The 24,155-nt window shown below is 39.5% G+C and overlaps 1 protein-coding gene across 1 annotated transcript in view; it reads left to right on the top strand.

The window, feature by feature from the left end:
- Positions 1-24,155, top strand: part of LOC128366865 (furin-like protease kpc-1) — a 162,238-nt gene that overhangs the window by 105,052 nt on the left and 33,031 nt on the right. Inside the window, 1 exon segment of the mRNA XM_053327632.1 lies at positions 10,960-11,073. Coding sequence (XP_053183607.1) covers positions 10,960-11,073 — 114 coding nt within the window.

The following is a 24,155-nucleotide window of genomic DNA, read 5'->3' as shown; positions in this document are numbered from 1 at the left end:
ACAATGTGATGGTTTTCTGCTGAGTGTAGTTGGCATTGCCACATACAGCACTGACACAAAATGGTCAATTTCTAGACAGCACAGTACAGTGTGTTACTGTCTGTGTTATCAGAATAGCCTTCAGTGTTTTACTGCCCTAACAGTGTCTTGGTGTCACTGTCTATCTGTCTCTCTGACATTATGTTGGCTTGTCTGTCCACGTTTCCATCTGTCTCCATCCATGCGTCTTGTCGTCTGTCCAACAAACCATCAGAGTAAATCAATGCTTCGCTCATCCAGTTTGTCAGTCTTTCTGTCTGTTTGTTCACTTCATCACCATGTCTGCCTCTCTGTCACTTCTCTATTTCTCATCATCCATTCATCAGTCTGTCTATCCATTTTCCATGAAAGAGGTAAACTGGGTTCACTGGGTTCTACTGTCATTCCACCTCGCTCTCTGGGATTTGTACACCTGCATGTGTCCTCAACCAAGTTCAGTTCCCCTGAGTGTATTTAGGCTGTGTGATTGATTGTCTCCACCTAAACCCCAGCCACCCTGTGCTGTGACTGGGTGAACTATTCTGGACAAGTCTCATCTTTTAGCTACGCAGCAGTAGCAGAAATATATCATCTTTTAACATCTTTTAACCTGTTGGTCAATTTTTGCCATTTAATGAGATGAGATGTCAAAATCATCCACTCTGGCTCTAGTGCTCCACGCTAACTCCCATGTACTGTCATAATGGACCACTTGCATTATCCAAAGTAAAAGGACTGATCATAGGCAGTAGAGTGTTTTTTTAACATACTCCAATATGAAATCAAACATTTAGCTTTACAGCTGATACAAATTGATCTTCTACAGCCGTATGGAGATGTTTGATCTCTGTGTCATTTTACAGATTAGTTCACCTGACAGTCTTCTCGAAACATTCTATCCTTAGTAGAGTATTAAATCATCTATATGATCACATCAGCTTAGAGGTTATTAACTGCCCGAAGGTCATGTAGTGTGTCAACAGCACACCTAAACACATATTTTAATAATAATTCATCCTCTTCCCCCTCTCCCACTTTCTCTCTTTCTCCTCGTGTCAGTTGAATAAATACGAGAAATTGTGTATATAACGTTCTCTGTGGGGAGTTAAAGGAGTAATCAGCCAGTAGCCTCACAGGGGAAAGAAGATGGCAAAGTGAATCCACTAGCTCTAATTGGTCTTAACTCAACCAATATGCCACACACACACATACACCCGCAGTGAAGGCGTGCTAATGTTTGTCATTGAAGGTTACTGGCATGTACAAATACGTAATAGAAAAGTAACAAACAGCAAGGGTTATAGTGAGGTGCTGAACAAGACTCTGTTGAAATCATTATACAGTCATTTGATGTTACTGTAGGTCATTTTTTTAGGAGACCTACAGTAGATCTGTCTTTTATTTTAGTGGCTGGATCATTTAGGACAGGTTTCTGTTACCTTTTTTATTTCAAAGTTGTTTTTCATTTCATTCATGTTCCTGTCAAAATCATCAGTTTTCTAGGAAATTCGTTTTTAATCTATAAAGCATACTAAAAGGGAGACTATTTGTAATGGTAATGGATAATCAGAGTCCATAGTAAAGTGTTTCTAGCAATAGGTTTTTTTAAGCAGGTCTGAAAACAAATCATTATTCTCCATGAAGTAAATAAGCTTCTCTTCAAACAAGACCATATAGAGTTAGAAAATGAGGCAAGGTGAGAAGGAAGGACCCATAGGTACCCCACGTTTCTGAAAATAAAAGGTATCTTACCCAACTCCAAAGTCTCTCAGCTAATGGTCTGATGAAGTAATCTACAAAGGTAGACAAACTAGTGGAAAGTGAGCCAATACTGGCAACAATGGGTCGTCCTGGAGGATGTTCAAGACTTTCATGTATTTTTGATAATGATAGTATAAAAAGTAGGAGTGATAGAGGGTTCAACCTTTAGAAAGACATACTCTTTTTTTTTTTTTTTTTTTGAAATTTCACCAGTCTGTAATAGATTCTCTTGAGCTTCATGGACAATATTCTTAAAAGACTGAGTTGGGTCCCCTGAAAGTAATTATAAAAAAGCTCATCAGAAGGTTGTGTTAGACATTTCATTAACATAGTCAACTTTATTCATGACCACAGTAGGACCCCCTTTGTCTGCTTGTTTAATGATAATAGATTAATCTGACTCCAAGTCATTAAGGGCAACCATCTCTTCTCTGCTTTGATATCTGTATGATTATGATTATTTTTTCAAAGTTCGTCAACATGTTGTTCTACTCGTCTACAATATGTCTCAATTGAGTTATTACGGTTAGAAGGAGGCACTACACACTTTTGCCTCCAAAACATGTATTCGTGTTTCCATTAGGCGATGTAAAACTAGAGAGCATTCATTTTCTGGTTGCTCTGAGGTGGATCTATACTGTTTGAAAAATTCCTTTAAATGTATGTTTCTGAAAAACTTTAACAGGTCTACTTTAACATCAAAGACTTGGTTAGTAGGCACAAAAGAGAGTCATTGTTTAACACAGAGAGATGAGATTGATTTAAAGACTCACTAGACAGAATAAAGACCATTTAGTTTCCTCCATTGATGAACCCAGGAAGGGGTCATGTCAGGCCTTCCCCTTCTTCTGACCGACATGCCTGACTCCTCTATGGCTTGCTTGGATAAAAAAAAAACAGAACATGAGGCTGATGAGAACTTGGGCCTATACTACAAAGCAAAGTTCAACATACCCAGGTCCAGGATATGTTTTCATCATCTGGCTTCACAAGAAGTCTAACAACCACAATCATGCTAAGCGGTGATACAACAGTGGTTTTCAACTTCATTAGTCAGCCCAGTTTTTCCCAACCTAGCCATGAGCACATCCATATGAAGGGGTGGCCTTAGTAGCATGTGATCATCATATTGTACAAACAAAGAGCAAACTGTAATATCAGACAAATACGAAGAAGTTAAACACACAATTCACGCTAAAAGCAACACCGTATCAGCTGCCAAATGCAGAAAGAACAGCTGGCAAAAAATCACAGACTGAGTTAATAGGTTTAACAGGTACAGTAAGTTAATAGGCTTATCATTATCACTGCCTGATTGTAATTTGTGTATTTCATTAAATTAATGTGTTGCTTAGATGTATTCTTATGGCATGTATGGCAATTTTAACATTATTCTTTCAGCCACAACCCCAGCAGTGTCAAATGGACTTGAGAGCAAATAAGAAATAATAGTATAAAAACATTATGCAAAGCTGTAAGTAGGCTTACTTTCATATCTTGTAAGTACAACAAGTACAAGGCTTTAGTGCTTCAATCACTCTCTGTTTTAGAATGATATCAGTATACAAAAGCACAATGAAATGGCTTTGACATTGCTTGCAGACAAGAGGGAAAAAAATGAAATGAAGAATATGGGGGGGGGGGGGGCCTCCTACACAGGAGTACACTCCTGCTGAGGAGCTGGCCCTCTGCAATAATGAGGGTCACCCCTTAATGGAGGCTGTGTTTTTGCTCAGGTTCTCTACATCACCTGGAGCATATACTTGTAGCAAGTCTGAGGGACTGTAAGCACATGACTGATGCATCGCACTGGCAACATATGGCTCAAGAAACTGACGGAGATAAATAATTCCCTCCAATAAGAATCTGTATCTCTCATATAGAAATGATCAGGGAAAGACAAAGGGGTTAGCAGGTCTTGGAGAACTCATGCGCTCCTAAGAGACCCTCTCACGATTTGCTTACCAAGCTGAACAGGTTGTTCTATGAATGCTGATGCCATTTTCCAAGAGAATTAATAGGTTAGTAGCTGGTGCTTTTATACGTGTTGATCTGTTATCTTGAAAGCATGTTTTTTAACAGAAACTAAAAAGTCTAAAGTCATTGCTTCATACTATGGTATGTGAACGCTGGTGAATATAGTATCTTTGGGTGAAGGGGTGGTGCTACAATGTACATTTTGAACTCAATATTATTTGCATATTGTGGTAAAGAAAATGTAGAAACATACAATGTTTATTCAGATTTGGCATGTTGTGGAGACCCTCACATTTTTAAAATTGCTGCTCCAACCCTGGTTACATGCTTTAATTCTATTTCTTGGACCTCTTCAGAGAGCTTCTCTTGCATGTCTTGATTAGCTTTGAGATGGTCATTGAAGTTTTCTTCATTTCTGATTGCTTGGGATTGAGACAGTTTTTTTTTTCTCATCAAATGATTTGTCCAATTCATCCAGGTCTTTTTTAAGTTGGTCAACAAGCAGAGTCATGAGGTCAATAGCGCACTTATTCAAGATTGCAGATGAGTTTTGATTCGCTGAAGGCCTCTTGATTGTTTTCTCACCCTAATGGTGGAACATGATTGTCTAATCACCATCAGATGTGTTACTAGTGCGTGGCCTACATAACATACCAGTGTCTGTGTCTATGCTATTATTGTTGATCTTGAAGAAGGCCAAAATGTCATCTAAATAAAAGAAATGCATCTGGAGCTAGAGTGTGTGCAAATACATGAACACCAGAGCCTGGCTCTATGACCTAAAAGTGATGATTAACATACCTGTGAAACATTTAGCATTCTCAACCATGCTTTTCCACATTGGCTATTTTACACCTTGTATAATAGCAAAGTCATTCAGAGGTTTGTTTCATTACTACATCATTATCTGCTTCAGCATAAAATAGTCTCATTCTATGAAGATGTGAAGTCATAGTGTATACCAAAACAGTATTTTTTATAAAAATGTTATCAACTTTTGATATAATCAAAATGAATATATTTATGTATATTTTGTCCATACCGGAGAGCGGTGATTGATAGACATAATACAAATAAGCATAAATTTATAGACAAACAAGGACAAAACAGTATATTCAAAGGCAATGAACATACTCAATATAACATCATGGATGCACAATAAGTATAGCACAAATTTAGTACAGGCATATTGATACATACATGTGATACAAGGGCACAACTGGTCAGAAAGACACTAACATACTCATGTATTTCAATTTTCAATATCAATCATACAGTAGACACACATACAGTATACACATGCTTGCATTAGACACATAAACATACAAACTGTCCATGGTCTCAGAATCATACAAACACACACACACACACACACACACGTGCATGCTCGTGTACACATGTACTCATTAACTACGGAAATCAAGGCTACGCTGGTGGAGTGTATTTAAAGGAGATTGCAGGCATGCAGTTATTGGACTTGGCCTAATTGATAAACCCATTAGTAACACTTGTTCAGATAACATGGGAGGAATCTCAGTCTGCTCACAGTCACTCCAAATGGGTTCACTTAGGCTTAGAGTGCAGCACATTAAGAGAAGATTACAGAGCGATGTGGAGCGTCTTACCAGTCCACGCCTCGCTGCTGTGAGATTAATAGAGACGAACTGAGGACAGCGACGGAGGGAACATTTGACTCTGACACTCCACAGGGTGGGGACACTGTATGTGAGTGTGTGTGAGTTTGTATGAATGAGAGTTCTGGGTTTGCCTGTACTGTATGTGTGTGCATCTACGTATGTATTTTGTGTAGTTGTCATGTAGCGGGGTGATCGGCTTTCTTCTGTGAATATATGCACATAGTGTGTGTGTCTTTGCCTCTGCTCCTTATGGTTGTCTCTATACGTGGGTGGATCTCTGTTTCTTTTTGAATGTATACCCACATGTGTGTTTATCTGCCTTTCAACTAAAGCTGCAATATGGCTCAGCAGAAGATCTCAGTGCAAAGTGTCCAGGATGAGACAGTGGGGAATAAACTGTTGCCTGTCTTGTTCCGACACATTATACCATGCTGACTAACAAGCCTGACTGTTAGTCATATCTCCTTTAGTTACTGTTTAAAGAAAAAGAAAAGAGCAAGAAAACTGGATATGCATAGCCTCACTCAACCAAGCATCAGGGTGAATGCAAACGCTTCCATTGTTTTTTGGCTGCAAATATGCACAATACCTCAAAGTTGCTAAAGTCAATCGTAAGGCAACCCTAGAATTAGATTATCCTGATTGGCCGATATCTAATTTATAAAAGGCAATTTTTGGATAAATGATACACTGCTCCTTCCTTGTGTTGCACATCTTCATCTGTCTGTACATGCGGCATTTGCTAACATACAGTCTACTGCAGTAAAAAGTATTATGTGTCTTGAGCTTCCTACAGAATTCAATTTTCGATGGTTGTTTACTAGAAAAAATGTTGAGTGTGATGCTCCTAAATGATTGTGAGCTGACAGTGTTTTCCTCCGGGTCCTGATCCCTCTCTCGCTTTCTTCACCCTTCTATCTTTCTGTCCCCTCGATTGCCCATCTTTGGCATTCTCTCCCCCTGGGCTGGACACTTTGTCCTTGCGCTCCCCATCTCCTCCTCCTCGTCCTCGTCTTCCTCCTCCCCCTCCTCCTTCTCCTCCTCTTCCTCCTCCTCCTCCTCTCTGCCTGGGCCCAGTGTGAGTGATAAATTATTCGTGGGCATGCTCTGAGGGCCCAGGGCTGCTCATTCCTGCACACAGAGGACTAGCATTGATCCGGCCTGTGGTTCAACTTAATTGGAAACCCAGTTACACCAGCTACAGACACACTCTGACACACACAAACACAGCTCACACATGCACAAACATGCTCTTGCAAGACATGCCATCCACTGTAATACACACATATGCACCATTATACATTAATACACTAATGTACAGGTGCATGCATATTACACATACTCAACATAATTACACAACACATGCACACATAGGCAATCCCCAAATGTATTCACACATTACAGTGTTACAGAATTAACATCTGCCTAAGTATCAGCTATGCGCAGTATGTTTTCTCCTTTAGCATTCAGCAGAATACACAAATGTAGTATTGCGCACACACATGTTAAGTACTGGAAGACACCTACTGGACACACACACATTGACTAAAATTCAGAAAAAGCGCACAACCCAACACACAAGGACAAGCAGATGGACACAAACATCTACTCGCACTCTCACAAAAACACACACACACACACTTTATAGTCACTAAGCCTGCATTCTAAGCAGCACTAAAGAGGAGTAACAGTCCACAGTGGAGCAATATGGAGGCCCAGGGTTATCGATTGGACCGAGACACTGACTATCATACAGCTAATAGATTACATCAGACACATCGAAGCGGCCCAGTCAATCAGGCCTGATCCTATTAACTGGGGATTTGTAAACAGTTGTGTGCTCACTGTGACGGCTGCTGTGCTGCTTTGTGAGCCTTGGCGAGAGGATGGAGGCTGTAAGGGTCTGGAGGAGGCTCATATATTGTTGCACTCTGCCCCTGCAGTCTCTCATTAGCTGTTCATGTGTGTGCTGGACAACATGCTTTTCTTCTCTTTTTTTCATCTGTCTTTGTGTTTAACTATGATGTCAGTTTCCCTTTTTTATTCTCCCAATTGTTGTTCAAAAGGAGACACAAAAATCCCTCCTTAAACATTGTGAGATAATAATGCCTTCACTGGGTTTTGTCCAAATTTGTAGTTTTAGTTTGTGTAATTCTGGTGTTTTCTTTGAATGTCACATTACCTGAGGCTTTGCCTAAAGTCAGTCACCTGTAGGTTCACAGGAAAAACCCAATTATCCTTTTCGAAACATTTCAGCTTAAAGGCTTGGGCAGACCAGCATTAAAAACAACACAATGAATTCATTTCAGGGGAATTGCACATTATCTACATAAAAATGTCACATAGAGTTCATTTTGAAATGTAAATTCTCTCCATTGACACAGGATAAACTGTTTTTTTCTTTTTTTTGGAGGGATTGGACAGCCAGCATGTCTAACACAGAAGCTAATCATATTAGCATTGTTGCAACATCGACTTTTATGTAAAACCTCTTCCGCTTGAGTCCCTGCCCCATAAAGAGGCTTGGTTTACATACAGATGTTGATAGTACAACTCCTTAACAAAGTGTGTTAGCCTATTGTCTGGTTAGCAGCCAAGCTAGGTCGTCAACTTGAAGAGCTAGTTTATAGAGCTAGCATATTAGCAGTTTTCCAGTTTGCTCACCAGCTACTGTAGTTCACCAACAACCCCTGTAAGAAGTTAAGTGAAACCTTACAAATTCTACCCCAAACATGGCTGGTTGAAACTGTTTATTGGGTTATACTCGGTGACGATAGCAATTGTGCACTATTTCACCAGTTCAGTAAATAATAGCCTGCTTGTGTTAACCAGGTTGGTTGGTGTATTGCATTTCCACTGCTTCCCAACAAAAAGTTCAAATAACTTTACAAATACATCATAATATACTCCATCATCATACTGTCATTGAAACAAGCAGAAAGGTTTGTGTTTTAGACATTTTTCACATCTATATCTCTTACTTAATGGCAACAGTGTGTGTGTGTGAGGACCGGCTGATTTAAACCAAGATTTGACATTGTAAAAGCACTGAAAAAAGGTTTATATATAAAATAACATTCACATATATGTGGTGTTTAATTAGTCTCGAAAGGGAGGGTCCAGCTCATGGGAACACATTTGTGCACGTGGAGCAGAAACACTCCCTCATGAGGATGCTTTTCTGCTGGCGGATACTGTTCTGTGCGCTCATATCACGTGCACGCTCCTGTGGGTTTTTTTTTTTTTAATGTGCGTGTGTTTTCAGACTAATTAAACGCCATACATATAGCATGTCAAAAATAATTAGGGTGATTATTAAATAGATATTGACTGCAGTAAACAACTACCTCTGGAAATATTCTTAAAGCATCTTCTGCTGAAGCTCATACAGACACATGCAGTCTGTGTTGCATGTTAAATAGTGGCTTTACGGTCTTCTTTTCTTTTTCTTTTTTTTTCTCCAGCCAAACCAAAACCAGCAAGAGGAGAAAACACATGCTCTAACATTGATACAAAAAGCTAGTGAGAGAAAAAGTGCCACCTCTTTGTTGAAGAAACCTCACAAGTTAACAGCTCAGTTCATCTTAAGTCCATTAGAGCAAAAGCAATACTTCTGTTTAACCAGCGCTATGGTAGACGCTGGTCGTGGGGTTTTTCAGATTAATTTCGTGGCCTAAACCTATTCACATGTCCCTTCAGGGGTTGTGCAGCAAAGAGGAGTGAAAGAGAGATAGCAGAGAACTGGGTTCTCAGCCAACAGTGTGTTTTTAAGAGCAAAACGACTTTTCCAAAATAAATAGATCTGTGTCGTGGACTGCTAGGAGAGAGAAAAGCCCTCGGTTCAATAATTAATTCCCGAGTCGAGGGTTTTGGAGAGCCGCTGATTGGGCTGATTTTTTTTTTTTTTTTTTTTTTTTTTATTCTGTTATGATACAAAGAGGCCGTTTGAAGTAATTTGTCCCAGAGAGAGCGGCTTGGAATACCATACATGCTTTGATTTAGCAAAGCAAATTTAATTTTGTTTGCTTTATGCAAACCAGCCGGGGCCGCGGGGCTTTCTCTGATTCCACCAGAGGGGTGATGGTGGTGGTGGTGGTGGTGGTGGTGGTGCTGATGATGATGGAGGTGGGGGAGTGCACACAACAGAATCATGCTGCTGCTGCTGCTGCTAATATATAATACCGAACGCACACTCATACACACAGACGCATGCAGTGAGCAGCAACAGTTCAAAAGTACAAAGCCTATTCCCCCTCTACACACTCACACACACACACACTCACACACAGACACACACTCCATTCCCTTTGAAATCAAAGCTTAAAATAATTGTTTGTGCGTTGTGTTTTGTTTCACTCTATCCTTCTATTATTAGTGTTACTGGTATTATTCCTATCGTTGCTTTAGCTGCCTGCTCTCGCTGCATGCCGTGGTTTTGTTTTATGCTGCTAATGAAAGCTTCTCTTCTTGCTTTTGTTCTCCTTCCTTTTTTTTCCCCCCAATACGTGAACGGAATACATCTGTTCATATCTGTGCCCGATATTTCCTTAGACGTTAACACTCAACAGCACAGTAATGAAGAGGCTACTTGTGATTGTGTCTTTTAAAGGGCTTCTCTTCCATGTTTGTGCAGACATTTGTCATAGAGTGAAGCTGAAGATGGAGATACATATGTTCAAATGTTTCTGAGGGAGACATGGATGCTCTATTGCAGTTGTGTCATTAATGATTGGAGAATTGAAGTCTGACTGTGTTTCACACCTTTAATTACCTGAGCTGCATTCTCCAGTGCAGGAGAAACAACTGTCTGTGTACAGATGTGGAGGCGTTTTCTTCTCAGACATAGAAAAAGCTGTCCAGAATGGGTGGCCAAGCGGGTTTTCTTTTACTCAATTCAAAGTCATTTTCTTAGGGAACAATAATGAGTGGATAAAGCAGAAAAACCCAATTTCCTTTATGCTTTTTATATCCTGAAAAAGCCCTCGTTGACGACCCTTTGGTCTTTTGTTATAGAAAACTGAGCTAATATCCTCCAGCTCTCGCGCAGTTTAAAGGTCTTAATTGGATTCCATTAGTATATTGCTTGACATGACACTTGAGTCCGCTCTATTAGAATTCCCCTGCCTGGGATTAAAAAGAAGACTTTTTCTACATTCGACTCTCTAGGCTCTTTTGTTAAAGTCTCAAATATTCTTTGTTGGATTCACAGTTTTTTAGTGACACCATTATTAAAACTGTAAGCTTGACTTAAACAGCTTCTTTTATGTCTAGAGGACCCGCAGTAAAAGGTATGGCAGTGTCTCATCGCAGCAGTTTATGTATCAATAAACTGTAGTGTTAATACAGTATATGTTTTACCTGATAGAGTGTGCTGTAAGCCCCATAAAACCGTCCTCCAGGCCTCTCTCTACACAAGACTAGAGTACATGTGGAGTTCCCTGCAGGTTTTCTTTTTCAGAGTATCACACAGAGTTGAAGTGTTTCCTCTGTGGTTTCACTTGGTGTAGAACACGGGCTGAAGGAAGGACGCGTTTGATGATATTCTGTTTCATGTCTTTTGCCCCAGTCCTGAGCTGACGTGGAGGGATGTTCAGCATCTGATTGCCAAGACAGCCAAGATCCCCAACCCCGATGTGCCTGGGTGGAACATCAACGCAGCAGGATACCATGTTCATCATAGGTATTGTACTGAGTACTTCACCAAGAGTCATTATTCATAGCGTATGTTTATGTATGTTGCAGACAGCTTCAGTACAATACATCCATAAAAACATCCACTAGATTTGAGCTCAAATCTAACTACATCTAACAACATCAGTCCATCAGCATCCTGCCACTCACTTTTAACGTGAGCTTCACATAAACATCAAATCAAATAAAATAACTGTTGTGTCAATTAATCAATTCACTTATTCATAGTTCTTTTGTTAGGAGCTAATTGAGCCACCATCATAGGGGTATACCTGCCATTGCCTGTTGCTATGGCAATCCAAGCAGCATCTGAGGGCAGGACATTTTATATTTTGCTTGTGTGAACAATTCTAGGTGTTGACCTTTGACCTCTTAACTTACTTACTTAGAGTAAAGGTTTGTTAACCTTTTTTTCATTTTGAGCAATTTATTATGCCCATAGCAACTGATTAGTTTAATAATGCATTTATTAACTGGATTTTATTAGGTAAACCTAAACTTTACACACAAGTAAGCAATCAAAAGATTTTCAATGCACCTGTTTACATCAACTGTTTCTTCATTTTGTCGTAGCCCTTGTTAAAAAAGAGAACAACACATCCATATTTGAAGCTACAATAATGAAAGACCTTCAGAGGAAGATTTACAAAAGTAGTTTTCACTAGGACTGAATGGGTTATCTGGATTACAGAAATACTAGTCATGTTGGCGGCCTGGCTACAGGGATGGCAGTATTAGTCTGTCAGTCAGTCCACCACTTTGGTACAGAACAAAACATCCAAACAGGTACCTGATGCTCAGAAAATGAATCCTGCTGACTTTGGTGACCCCTGACTTTTCATCCAGCACCACCATGAGGTTTGCATCTGTGATTTCAGTGAAATGTCTCCACAGCTTTTGGATGGTCTGCCATGAAATTTGAAAAATGTTTCCCTCAAGAAGAATTATGCTAACCTTGGTGATTCTATTATCTATCACTGTCATCAAATCAAACCTTTGTCCAATATTTTGGTGACCAAAATATTGAATATATGACCTGCAAATACCTGCAAATCTAAAGACTAAACTAAGACAGCGGGCATGCTAATCCTTATACTTGCTAAACATCATGCTTACATGCAGGTGTAGGTGTATAACTCATGTTTGCTCACTTCAATCACCTTTAGTTTCCCTGAGTGTTTCTGGACTACACATCCTTGCTCAGATTAATCATGTTAAAGTAGAGTTTACAGTACTATCTTCCACCTATACGATAGATGCCACATTTCACACAGACATCGCTTTTATGTGCACATACACACTTAGACATTCTCCTCATGTTAAGTGCTTGAACCACAAAAAGCAGCAGTCTGTTTTATGACAGGTGATCTTGTCCGGGGAGGAGTGTCATTGTAATCCTCTAATGTTATTATCACACCCACAGCGTGTCTGAGTGTCCGTACCTGCTCTGATTTATACACAGAAAGGCTGGAGGAAATGGACCTTCTCCCTCTGAATGTATGAAGCATGAATCTCAGAGAGAGAGAGAGTGAGAGCCCCGCTCCGCCAGACATCGTATAAACGCTTTTACAATGTCAGCCGTGCGATGACATGTCGGTAATCAGTCATAGCGTTTGTGATGTTTTTCCTCTGCTCTCTGTCTCACTCACCTTAAAATTTCATTTCTCCATCGTGGCTCTAACTCACTCTCCTCACCCCCTCTTTGTAGTTTCTTTACCCATTCTTCCTCTCCCTATTCTTGCCCCCCCCCCCCCTTGCTCCTTTGCTATTTCTCCCTTCCATCCCTTCTTTCGCAGCATGCCGTGTCATAAAATAGATTGTAATTACTGTGTTGCTGTGAGAAGAATGGATTAATTAAAATATAATGATGCTGATCACACCAGCGGGCATCTGTTGAAATCTGTCCATTTAAGGGCTGTGGCAGAGGACTTGTAATGCCCTGATCATACTGCAGCGGCCACACTAATTATGAAGAATGGTTTATTGCACGGGCAAGGACGGATGGACGAGACAATGCAATGAGCACAGGGTCACTTAGCGTCAATGAGGTTGTTACTATACATTTAAGATTAGATATGATATCTGTAATGAGAGAATCCATGTTTCAGAAAATTGAAAAGATAATGCTGGATGCTTAGGTTCTACATGGTTACTGATGAAGGGGAGATGTTTTTTTATGCATGTACATGAGCTTAGATTTTCTTAGAGTCTGAACAGAGACAGATAGAATATGAATATGTATGTATACTGTGTGAGTGTAGTCGTATTATTTGATAGTTTGTGGTTTGATCAAAGTAATATGTATTTTTTTACACCTTTAACAGTGATTCAGCCAGTTTATGAAAGCTTTGTGGTTGGTCATTCCCCCAGTAATGACACATTTTATGTTCCTGGCAGTTTATTTGGAGAAAAACACAAAAGGAACAATAAGACTAGCATGAGCGGTGATAACCAACATTGGTCACAGAAGAATGCCCCCTTAAAACTCACAAATGGACAAACAAACAAGAAAGTCTTACACAAAACACATCATGGTGCTGATGACTTTTTTCAGTTTGAAGTGCAGAGCAGGACCAGTGCTGAGAAGAGAACTTACATAAGAAAGATAGATAAAAAATGAAGGTGACGCTGTAACTTTTGCTTAACAGCTTTGACCACAAGTTACATTTACCAGTTAAATGCTTTAAAAATGTGTATGGGTATACTTATCAATTCAGGCACATGACTCTGCTATGGCCATTGTATATCTACCACTATCTAACACAGTGATGGAGGAAGTATTCAGATAATTTAATTGAGTAAAAGCAAGATAGTGATTTGTACAAAATCACTATCTACATTCAAAATTTTAATGAAGTAAAAGTACAGCTGTATCATCAACAACATGTGCTTTCTACTAGACAGAATGGCCCCTTAGCTTGTTATATTGTTATGTGGTCAGATCATTAATATTAATGTATTAACATATAAGCAGGAATCTAATGTTGTAGTCGGCCATGGTAGAGTATAAATTACATATATATACAGTACATATATAATATTCAATAAACAGATCAAATATTTGGCATGTACAATCTGAAAACTAATTAGTAACTAAAGCTTTGAGATAGTTGTAAGGCATATTTATAAATCACATTTCATACACAATGGCAGCTCAATGTGCTTTACATAAAACATGCATTTGTAGGGGAGTAAAAAGTACAATATTTGCATCTGTAGTATGAAGCTCTGTAGCATAAAATACCTCAAAATTGTACTTATTCACAGTACTTGAGTGAATGTACTTAGTTATTTTTAGTTATTTTTTACTTAGAATATCTCCACCAAAACAACACATTGGGTAACAATATAATCAACAAACACAGCTTTGAAGTTTTACAGCCTGCAAAGTTGTAGACCGAAGCTACAGGTTTTTACATGCACTTTTTTTACAACACACAGTTTGTCCTCATAAATAATATCCTTCAGTTCCTATCAGACTGAAGTCAACATACCATTTGAATCATGCACTTTCCTCTAAAGCCAAGGAATATTTCTCTTATTGACAACAAATCCTTTGAAAACCAACAATGCATTTGTCTATCTCCACTTTCAGTCAATGATTAAAACACTTTGGTGCTCTAGTGAGTATTTTCTGCAGTAGGATGGTGTATTTGGGACTGACCCAAATCAGTGCCCATGTTAATGGTAGAAAAGGAACATTATTTTTTTTCTTTCAAAGTTAACATTTGTAAAAAAGATGGAATACTGAGTATTAACTCTTTAAAAGTTTCATGGGCAGCATGTGTGGATTGGGAGCAGATGGTTGCATTGGAAGCAGGAGCTGCATGGCTTTGTAAAAGCTGAAGGAAAAATAGCTTCCTTATAGACGTTTGGTGCGTTGGCATTGGTGTGTATGTGTGTTTGGGGATTTGGGGGGTTGTTTAGTGGGTGGATGGAGTTGCCCGCATCCCAGAGTTTCCATCTGTTTGACCTCCATATAGACCGGGAGCTTTAGAAACTGTGATGTCAGGGAGCGACCACCCCCCACCCCCACCCCACACACACACACACACACACACTCCCACCACCTCAGCTCCCACCGCCACGGCAACAATAAACATGTCAGCCGCCACACGCCAGAGCAATCTGCAATCAGATTTACTGTGCATGAAATATGGTGGTGCTTTTATTGGTCCAAAGACTTGTCACTCATAATTTATAGGCTGTTGCCAGGCCGGCTGTGATGTCAGCGAGCTCCCAGCACCCTCAAGAGAATCAGAGGAGAGAGAGTGAAAGAGATAGGGGTCTGAGGGACGGTGGTGGTGGTGGTGGTTGGGTGGGGTGGGGGATGGAGATATAAGACGACAGAATATTTGTGAATTTCTGCGTGTGTGACAGAGAGAAAGGAGAGAGAAAGGGAATGAGGGAGAAAAGGTGATTGAGATGGGTGAAAAGAGGGAAAAAATAACACGCATCCATCCTGTTCCTCTCTGCGGAGAGTTTATCAGGTTGAGGGAGTGAAAGTGTCAGTTTTTCCACGGCCTATACAAATGGAACACCCTCTCTTCTCCTCTCCTCTCCTCTCCTCCGGCGTTGCACTGTATCCTTTGAACACTGACACCTATTGATCACATGGTCGGCGGAGGAAAGGGAAGAAGAAAAAAAAATGAATCTGCGATTCACATCTCCACTTGAAGCCTCTCTGACCCAGAAATAGAAAGAGGTGGATAGTCTGGTGTTCACGGCTTGCACCGGAGGGATGACGTACAGAGAAGAAGCAGAACGTCCAAACAGGCTTAATTTCATTTAATCTCTTCTGATAGCATAGGTGAAACTACAGTAATTATCCTGTGGGAGATTTAGATAGAAAATAACATCGGAGGGGTAGATCAAAGAAACGCTGCCCTCTCTGCAAAGACAAAGTGAATATCAAGGAGAATGCATGAGTGGTGTGCAAGCAATGGTATCTTAAAAAAAGAAGAAAAAAAACTGGTTTGGCATTAAAAAATGAGATGAGATTCAATCCCTCTTTTGAAAAACGATACTCTGCTCACAGAGAACTATTAGAATGTTTACATTTGCCGCATTTTGTTCCATATCAAAATAATTAATTGCCTCCATTTTCGAATTAAAAGTACATTACAACACAATTAAGGATGCAAATGAGTCTGGGCCTGTCGTGAGGAGCCAGAAAAAGTGAAAGAGTGACTGCGTTGATGTATGAGGGTTTGCGTGCTTTTTTGTGTATTAGGTGTGCCGCAATGGATCATTGTGCATGCGTGTGCGTGTGTTTGTGTGTGTGTATTCAAACTCAATTGTATACATTAACAGCATATTTAGAGGAATGTGTTCTGCTGCCTTTATTGAAGAGGAAGACTCAGTGTTGAAATTACATCAGCAAAGGGAAATAAATCAGAGCCCTGCAGTAATAAACAACAGGGTAATTAGGTCACTCTTCCCTCAGTAACTGATAGACCAGAGGGGCAGATACTATGTTATTCCTATTGTGTTAAAGGCTTGTGTCACCTATCATAAACACAACACACACTTTTAACACTCACATATTTCTCCTTCTCTGCCTCCCTTCCAGGGGCTCTGACCTCCAACGAGCCTGTTCCATGAAAGATGTCTACATCGCGCTAGAAACCGCGGACAGTAAAACATAATTTTGTCATAACCTTCCCTCTTTGGAGGGAAAACAGATATAAAAGTATATAGCCTGTGGTTTACTGCGAGTCCCCCTCACCCAGGCTGGCAGCAGCACGCAGGGCTGATGGATGCCGGGCGTCAGCCGACTTTTAATTGCTCGTAAATTTTTGATCCGGGGAAAACGCCACGTTCTCCTTGTCCCCCGGCGACATGGGTGACAGAGCCGCTCAGGAGGGAATAAAAGAGCCTCAGTGGGGAACACAGAGAGGATGGGAAGTAGAGAAAGAAGAATACACAGAGACATACTAACATACTGAGAAAGATACAGGTGGATATCCTCAGGTGCTCCGTAGTCTATGAAATAAACAACTGTGTGCATTATTAAATCTTTTCACTCGTGTAGTCAATAATATATTTCAAATGTTGTCTTAATTTGAAAGCAGTCCCTGACATCCTATGATGCATAATGCTGTTGTAGAGACATAGAGTAATATTCCTTCAACGTTACACAACTACGTCAAAGTCCCGCTCCACACAAATGTTTTCTCCTTGTCTCTACAGTTGGATGTTTGCTCTTCACTGTGCAGAATGATGTATGTGAGAGTTTGACACTAGAAGGTTGTTTTCACCATTTCTACTTTCAACCTACATTTTCTACTTTCATCTGAAAGTAGCAGCATCATTTGTGACATCACAACTAGTTTAGAGGCTAATTGTGGTACAACTTACACAAGTGTGATGAGGAAACCTGAAGCTTTTCAGGACTTTTCAGTGAAGTGGGAGACATCTTGTGTCCCGCAGTTAAACCTCTGAACCCAACATATTTGCATATTCATAGATTCTGTTGTGTTTTTTCAGTGACAAAGAAGGAGATGCCATTTTAAGGATTTTAAAATTGGGGGAAAACAACAAAAAACCAATCAGACACACATTATTGTTCCAAGCAGAGTATTTTATATTTCTTTACACATGGCTGGGCAGGATCTTTAGGTATAATTAGTTCACAATAATAAAGCATGTGTAAAATAAATCTTGTTAAAGGTGAAAAGTTGAAAAAAGTGTTTCATCACAGAACTAAGACAGAATACTGATTGAAATAGAGAAAATGTTTCAACTTAGTTGTTTTAAACTGAAATGACATTTGGATTTTGGCGGACATCGGTTATCATTCATCGTGTGTCGAGCCAAGCCGGCTGAACTCAGCATTCTGTCAATCTCAATCTACTCGGATGAGAGGAGGAGATAGTTTATTGGAATATAGCCTTTTAACTTTTCATCAGTGGAAACCTACAAACCGCCCAATTATATTAAAAGTAGCCCGAAGTGAGGGGAAAACCTGCCAAATCTGGCAACACTGAGACTGAACACAAGTGAAAATATACAGTAGATACACAAAGTCAATGTATGTATAGACTCAAACAGATGCTTGTAATAGTTATAAATGCGTGTTTCATAGCACATGTTTTATTTGGCAAAAAAAAACCCACATCGCTCTCATTCTTATCAGACACCACTTTTTCAGCACAGCAGGGGTCCTGACCCAGAGAGTTCTGGCAAAAGAAAAGCAAAACAACCCAGAACTGTCATGAAATAATAATTCAACCTGGATTCATGTTTCAGCCATGGCAAAACAACATCAACCAGCAATACACTGCGGTAGACAATCAAATATCTGCTTATTTCTAATAGATTTGCTTTATAACATGAAGGGTGTAATTCTATTTTCTTCACCGTATCTAATTTAAACTGAGCATATTTCATCATCTTTATGTAACATGTAGCAATGTGACCACACCCACACATATATACTTAGCTTATTTTGTTTAAAACTCCTTCCTTGACTCACTCTGCTGTGTGAGTAGAGGATGCATTTTTAAAACTGTGAGGGTCTGATTACTATAAGAAAGCAACTGAACTTCCTGGGAAGTCAGACAGATTAATACTTATTAAATAATAAATGCATAGAGAAATAATAAACATTTCAGTAATTAGACGTTTTAGTATTGGTCTTCAAGAACTGATATTAGTTGACCTCCATTAAGTTTCAGTAAAGGGCATATACTAAGGATGTGTCACTATAAGATATAGATAGCCCTTCAATTTTTAAATAAAAAGAGGCATCATCAAAGCAGAAAAATTCTGACTCTTTTACTCCATTACTCCTGTAGAAACTCACTGCACAAATTGTCTGTGTCAAGCTGGAGGGGAATAGTGGAACCTTTATGTTACAGGAAACACTAACAGGGTAAAGAAAGTGAGGTGCAGTAGCCTACATTTGCATACATAGCCATTTTTTCTGCTTTTTTTTACTGCGGAATAGTCCTTTAAGTGCCTGTACAGCAGTGACAGTAATGGAGATGAGATTGAAAAATGGGGTTTAAAAACCGTCTCTGCAGACTTGTGACTGTTGCCAAGCCTAACAGATGCTCATCTGATCAATTTCTTACCCCGTTTGTCTTCCTCCTGAGATGAAAGAAAGAAGAGATAAATATGGGTTTATCCCACCATTTGCTTGTTCCTTGCTGTAAAGTCCGAGATCCTGCCAAGGATTTTGATTATTTCCTTGTTGCGTGTCAGACTCGGTCCAGCCTCAGATCTGTATCACATTTTTCTGCTTTTTTCAACCTTTTTTTCCCCCCCTCTCCTCTTCCTCCTCCTCACCCTCCTCCTCCCCCTACTGTTTGGGTTGTTCCAGTCTCATTTGGTGGATTTTAGCTCTCCAGGTTTGGCCTGTTGTGATCTCTTCCCTCCTCGCATCGATCCTGCTTTCTTTCCCCTCCCATGGCGACCAAATCAAGTCACACATCACCCTCAGGTCACCGTCTGAGACAGAGGTCAGAGGTCAAAGGGAGCTTGCCAGGGTCCTGCTCACCTCTGTTTCATGCAGACACACACACACACATGATTTATACACAATCATTCACACTTGTTATATCAGAAAGGAAGAAAACAATGATATAAAACAACTGGTTTATTATAAATTGATATTTTTTTAACCTCCTATTTATTAGGCGTGTAACCAAATGTGAACACATTACACAGATATGAAAAGATAATGTGCTGTAAACAGATATGAAGTGTGTCCAAATTTTTGCAGTGATATTCAAGGTTTTTTTTTCACCTGACTGACACAAATTGCCACAAACAAAACACCATTTCCTCTGAATGAAAGCACACAGATGTCATTTACGGTCTTTCTATTGCTGGTAGGGTCTTCATCTGTATATGAAATGTCCATAAATCTAGATTGTTGTCTGTACAAGTATGAACAGTAAATGCTTGTAGTCACAGCAGGATGATTTTCTATTATGCATATCTGTCAGAATGTAAACACGTGGACTAAAAGCACAGACACCGTTGGATATTCAGATATTCAGCTATGTCTATCCTTAATAAGCTTTCATTTGGTCTCACCAGATTTGCTGTGCACTGCAAGATAAATGAAAGGACTTAATCAGGAGAAAAAATAACACACAATTCAAAAGCATCTTTGCAATAACTGAGCACTAAAGAAAGAACACAGAATTTAAAGGAAAAGGCGATTTTCTGTATTTTTCTTACAGTCAACAAATCTCAAGTGCAGAGTCAAACCAACAATAACTTGATCTACTTCACTGCATCCAAAGCCTGATATTGTATTCCTCTGTGCCATAGATCTCTGTTGTTGTCCAAAACTTTTAAATACGTCAAGTAACCGCACTGCTGCACTGGATGACATGTTGCATCACCATGAAGAATTCAGGCACTTCAGGTGGACATCCAAATACAGATAAGGATTGCAGCAACTGCAGCTTTGCATTACACCCATGCTATTTATCTAAAGCAGATCTTTTCTTTGACATAAGCAGATAAAGAATTGACTGGTAAAGAGAGCACAGACAGCCATGATGACTGATGAGACAAAGCTAAGAGCACTACCCATTAAAACAAAGACTCATTCAGGAGAAGAAAAATGAATCAGGTGAGCTCTAAGCAGTGCAATAAGTGATAAGCACCAAAGAAAGAGAATTCAAAAAAACTACAGACATTGCTTTTCTTACCACAGTAAAGGTCTAATTTTAGCATGAGGATAGTCATCCAGATTCCCTGATATCACTGTTACAGTGTTTCACAGGCTAACTAACTCACTCCCATACACTCATGCTGCTGGCTGACCGACACACAGACCCACGGCTCGCTTCCAGTGGGCACAAAGGGAGAGAGATGGGTGAGCCTGATCAACCCCAGTAGTGTCAACCCAATTACTCATTCTCTTAAAGGGCTATTAAAACATAATTGCCCGGCGATTTACATCCAAGTTAACGTGGCCCCAAGATAATTTATTATTTTCCATAAGCCCTTTCTTTTGTGTGCGGCTGAAAGAGTGCGGGGGGAGAGAGAGAGGAAGACTGTAATTTCCTGAGTCATGAAGAAAGGCATGTTGGCAGCCCAGTGTAATTGTTTAAACCCCACTCTCACACACCTTCCAGTCACCCCCTTTTAATCCTCGTTATCGCTCTCATTAGCCGGGGGTCAGGGGTCAGCCGGATCCCCCTAGAAACACAAACACAGCGCTGGGGAGAGGAAGGGATGGATGGTGGGGTGGATGAGAGGACTGGAGGGTTGAGGTTGGGGGGAGAGAGAGATTTTCACTTCAGCACTGGAATGGCTGTATTTGGTTTATCTGGACTGAAATCTTTATGTCTTACATTTATTTGTACAATCCTATTTATAACAATTATTAAGAATTTAAATGATCCAGGGGCAGCAATCAGAGTTAAAAATAAATAAAAATAGACAAAATGGTTTTACCCTGAATTTGAATGTACAATATCGGTGAAATGAAAATAAACAAAGATACAAAGTTTTATTTACCAAATCCGAAAAATAGTTTATCAGTGGGTCATCTGTATATCTGTATTGGCCAAGCCGTGACTCCATTACACAGGACGGCAAGTAAAATAAGTAGTTTACCTGTTGAAGGTGTTCTGGTCACTGCAGTTCTTCATCAAACATCATCATCACTGTGGCTGTTTCTGCTTCTACTATTCCTCCCTGCATTATTAATCTGCTCAACCAAGAACTTTAAATATTTCCAGATATTGTTGTGTTGACCATTTTTTATCACCGCAAACAAAACTCTGATAATTCGACAAGGAACATGTTTAATTTCCTGTAAATTCTTCACAGTAAAAGTATTCCGCTTTTTAGTCATTTAAAAGCTTTTAATATGAAGCTGTAAAGCATGGTGTGTTGTATTTGCATCAGCTGTAACTTAACACAAATCTGATACAGCTGCAGGCTTCCAGAAAGCTGGCCAATCAGTGGGCTCATCAGGAGGGGGGCATTAAACAGACAGGAGCTAAAACAGCCTGTTATGAAACAGAGGCTGAACTGAGGGGCTATGTAAAGAAGGAGGGTTTTTTAAACTATGAATCATGCAAAGCTACACTAGTGGAGTCCCAGAATAAAAATATAGAGCTGGAAATGAGCACTTTAATATAGGTCCACTTTAATATCTGTAAATACAGTGATTGCATATTGCTGACAAAACACAGGTAAACTACACAGCAGTAGTGAAGCTGCTTTTACTACAAAAACACAGAGTAAGTGAGTTTGTCACTGTTTTTCCTAAAGAAATTATATCGGTTAGTTTAAACTAACAACATGAACTAACCACATTATATGAAATAATACCTGATTCATTTTTCCTTCGTAGTACCCATTTCCCCTTTATTTTGATATATTGAGATACCTTCTGTGGCATCTTTGAGGGAAAAGCCAGCTGTAGTCTTGTCTGATGTTTATGACATTCATTACAAGTTCTTTAGTATAGAGATGATATAAATGCCTACAAACATATCATAATACACTAATAATGGTCAATATGCCATAAGATAAGGTGACGGTATTGTAGAGCAATGTTTCACCACTCATATGACTCATGTTAACTGTTTTTACTTCAGCTGTAACACACTGTGGGCATCTTTGTTTATCTGTGTCTTTGTTCCTTCCTGGCCCTGCTCACCTCTTCTGATCTGTCTGCAGGGATCACAACCTTGTTTTCCCCCCAGTGTCCCTCTCTAATTGAAGCTAATAAAGATCAATTAAAGCCATTAAGGGCTTCCCTTAAACGAGGGCTGACTGCTAAATGCACCAGCAATCTCTGTCTTTATCCATATAATACTATATGTCTCTCTCTCTCTCTCGCTCTCTCTCTCTCCTCATTCTGCATGCACAGTGGCCTGTTGGGGTCTGTGGGGGCCAGGGTATTTTCAGGGTCACATCAATGAACAGTACTCCTGGCAGATCTTGGAGCTGACAATTCATCTACTGCAGCTAAGGCCAATAACACATTTGAATTCATTCTACCATTAGCTAATTCTTTTGATGCCATTCTGTATGTTTCAAGTCACAACATTTTTATAGATGCAGATGAATTTTAATGATAGTTTCCCCCAAAATCTGTTTCATGTGAACTTTTTTACATTAACAGTTCTTAAAATCAGTGTCAGTGTGATTTCTCAGTAATAAGCAAACAGTTTGACTAACAAGTGCAGAAACACCTCCAAAGCTGCAAGTGCTTGAATCAAAAAGTAAGGAACCTGACAAGTATCAACCATTTTTAATGCAAAAAAATGAGCTTCATGCAAGAACAACTTGTACAAATATATTGAAGAAAGAACATGTGACATTCACCAAGTTTCTCATATTTAGGTTTTTCTCTTGAGGAATCCAGGCATGGTCATATTGGTCATCTACAGATAGATCAGGCAAGACAATACATTGTTCAGCTTAAGAATTGTAATGTCTCAGCTGGGATAAATTATATCCTTTTGGCTAAGTGGTTAAAACATTAACCATGAACCGCATGGTCCCCAGTTCATGTTCGACCAGGGACCTTTGTTGCACGTTATTCACTTATTTACAACAAAAGAAATAAATAAAAACGCTAAATAACTCTCATGAATCTGCAATGAGGAAACACCAGAGGTAGGATGAAAATGTAAAAATTCAGGATACCCAAATAAAATAGAAGATAATAAACGATTCATAAAATATAATAAATAAATAATAAGATAAAGCCATTATAAAATAAAGTGGGTAAAACCAGAATGTTTCAGCCAGGATGACTTCACATATCCCCTACTGTATTCTCTGTGTATTCTCCTACTGTATTCATCTAGCACTATCACCTCCCCTTGACTGCCTCCTATCCAAGTCACGGACGTCTTCCATCAACCACATCCACAGTAGCTTCATATCAAAGCATTCCTCTTTATTTCTGTCACGGTACGCCTCTGTGATGATCACACATGTTGACAGCTGTTAGTAATACTTTTTTTTTCTTCTCTTCTTTTGAGTGACATTTTTGTGAATGAAACGTAGCCACAAATGGAGGAGAAAGAGAAGCCTTATGGAATCGCCGATTATTATAATCAGATCTCACAACCGCACATC

Source organism: Scomber japonicus, chromosome 10 (assembly GCF_027409825.1).
Source record: "Scomber japonicus isolate fScoJap1 chromosome 10, fScoJap1.pri, whole genome shotgun sequence".
NCBI classification, from domain to species: domain Eukaryota; kingdom Metazoa; phylum Chordata; class Actinopteri; order Scombriformes; family Scombridae; genus Scomber; species Scomber japonicus.
Note: the sequence above shows the minus strand (reverse complement) of the source record. Positions and strands in the feature narration are given on the sequence as shown.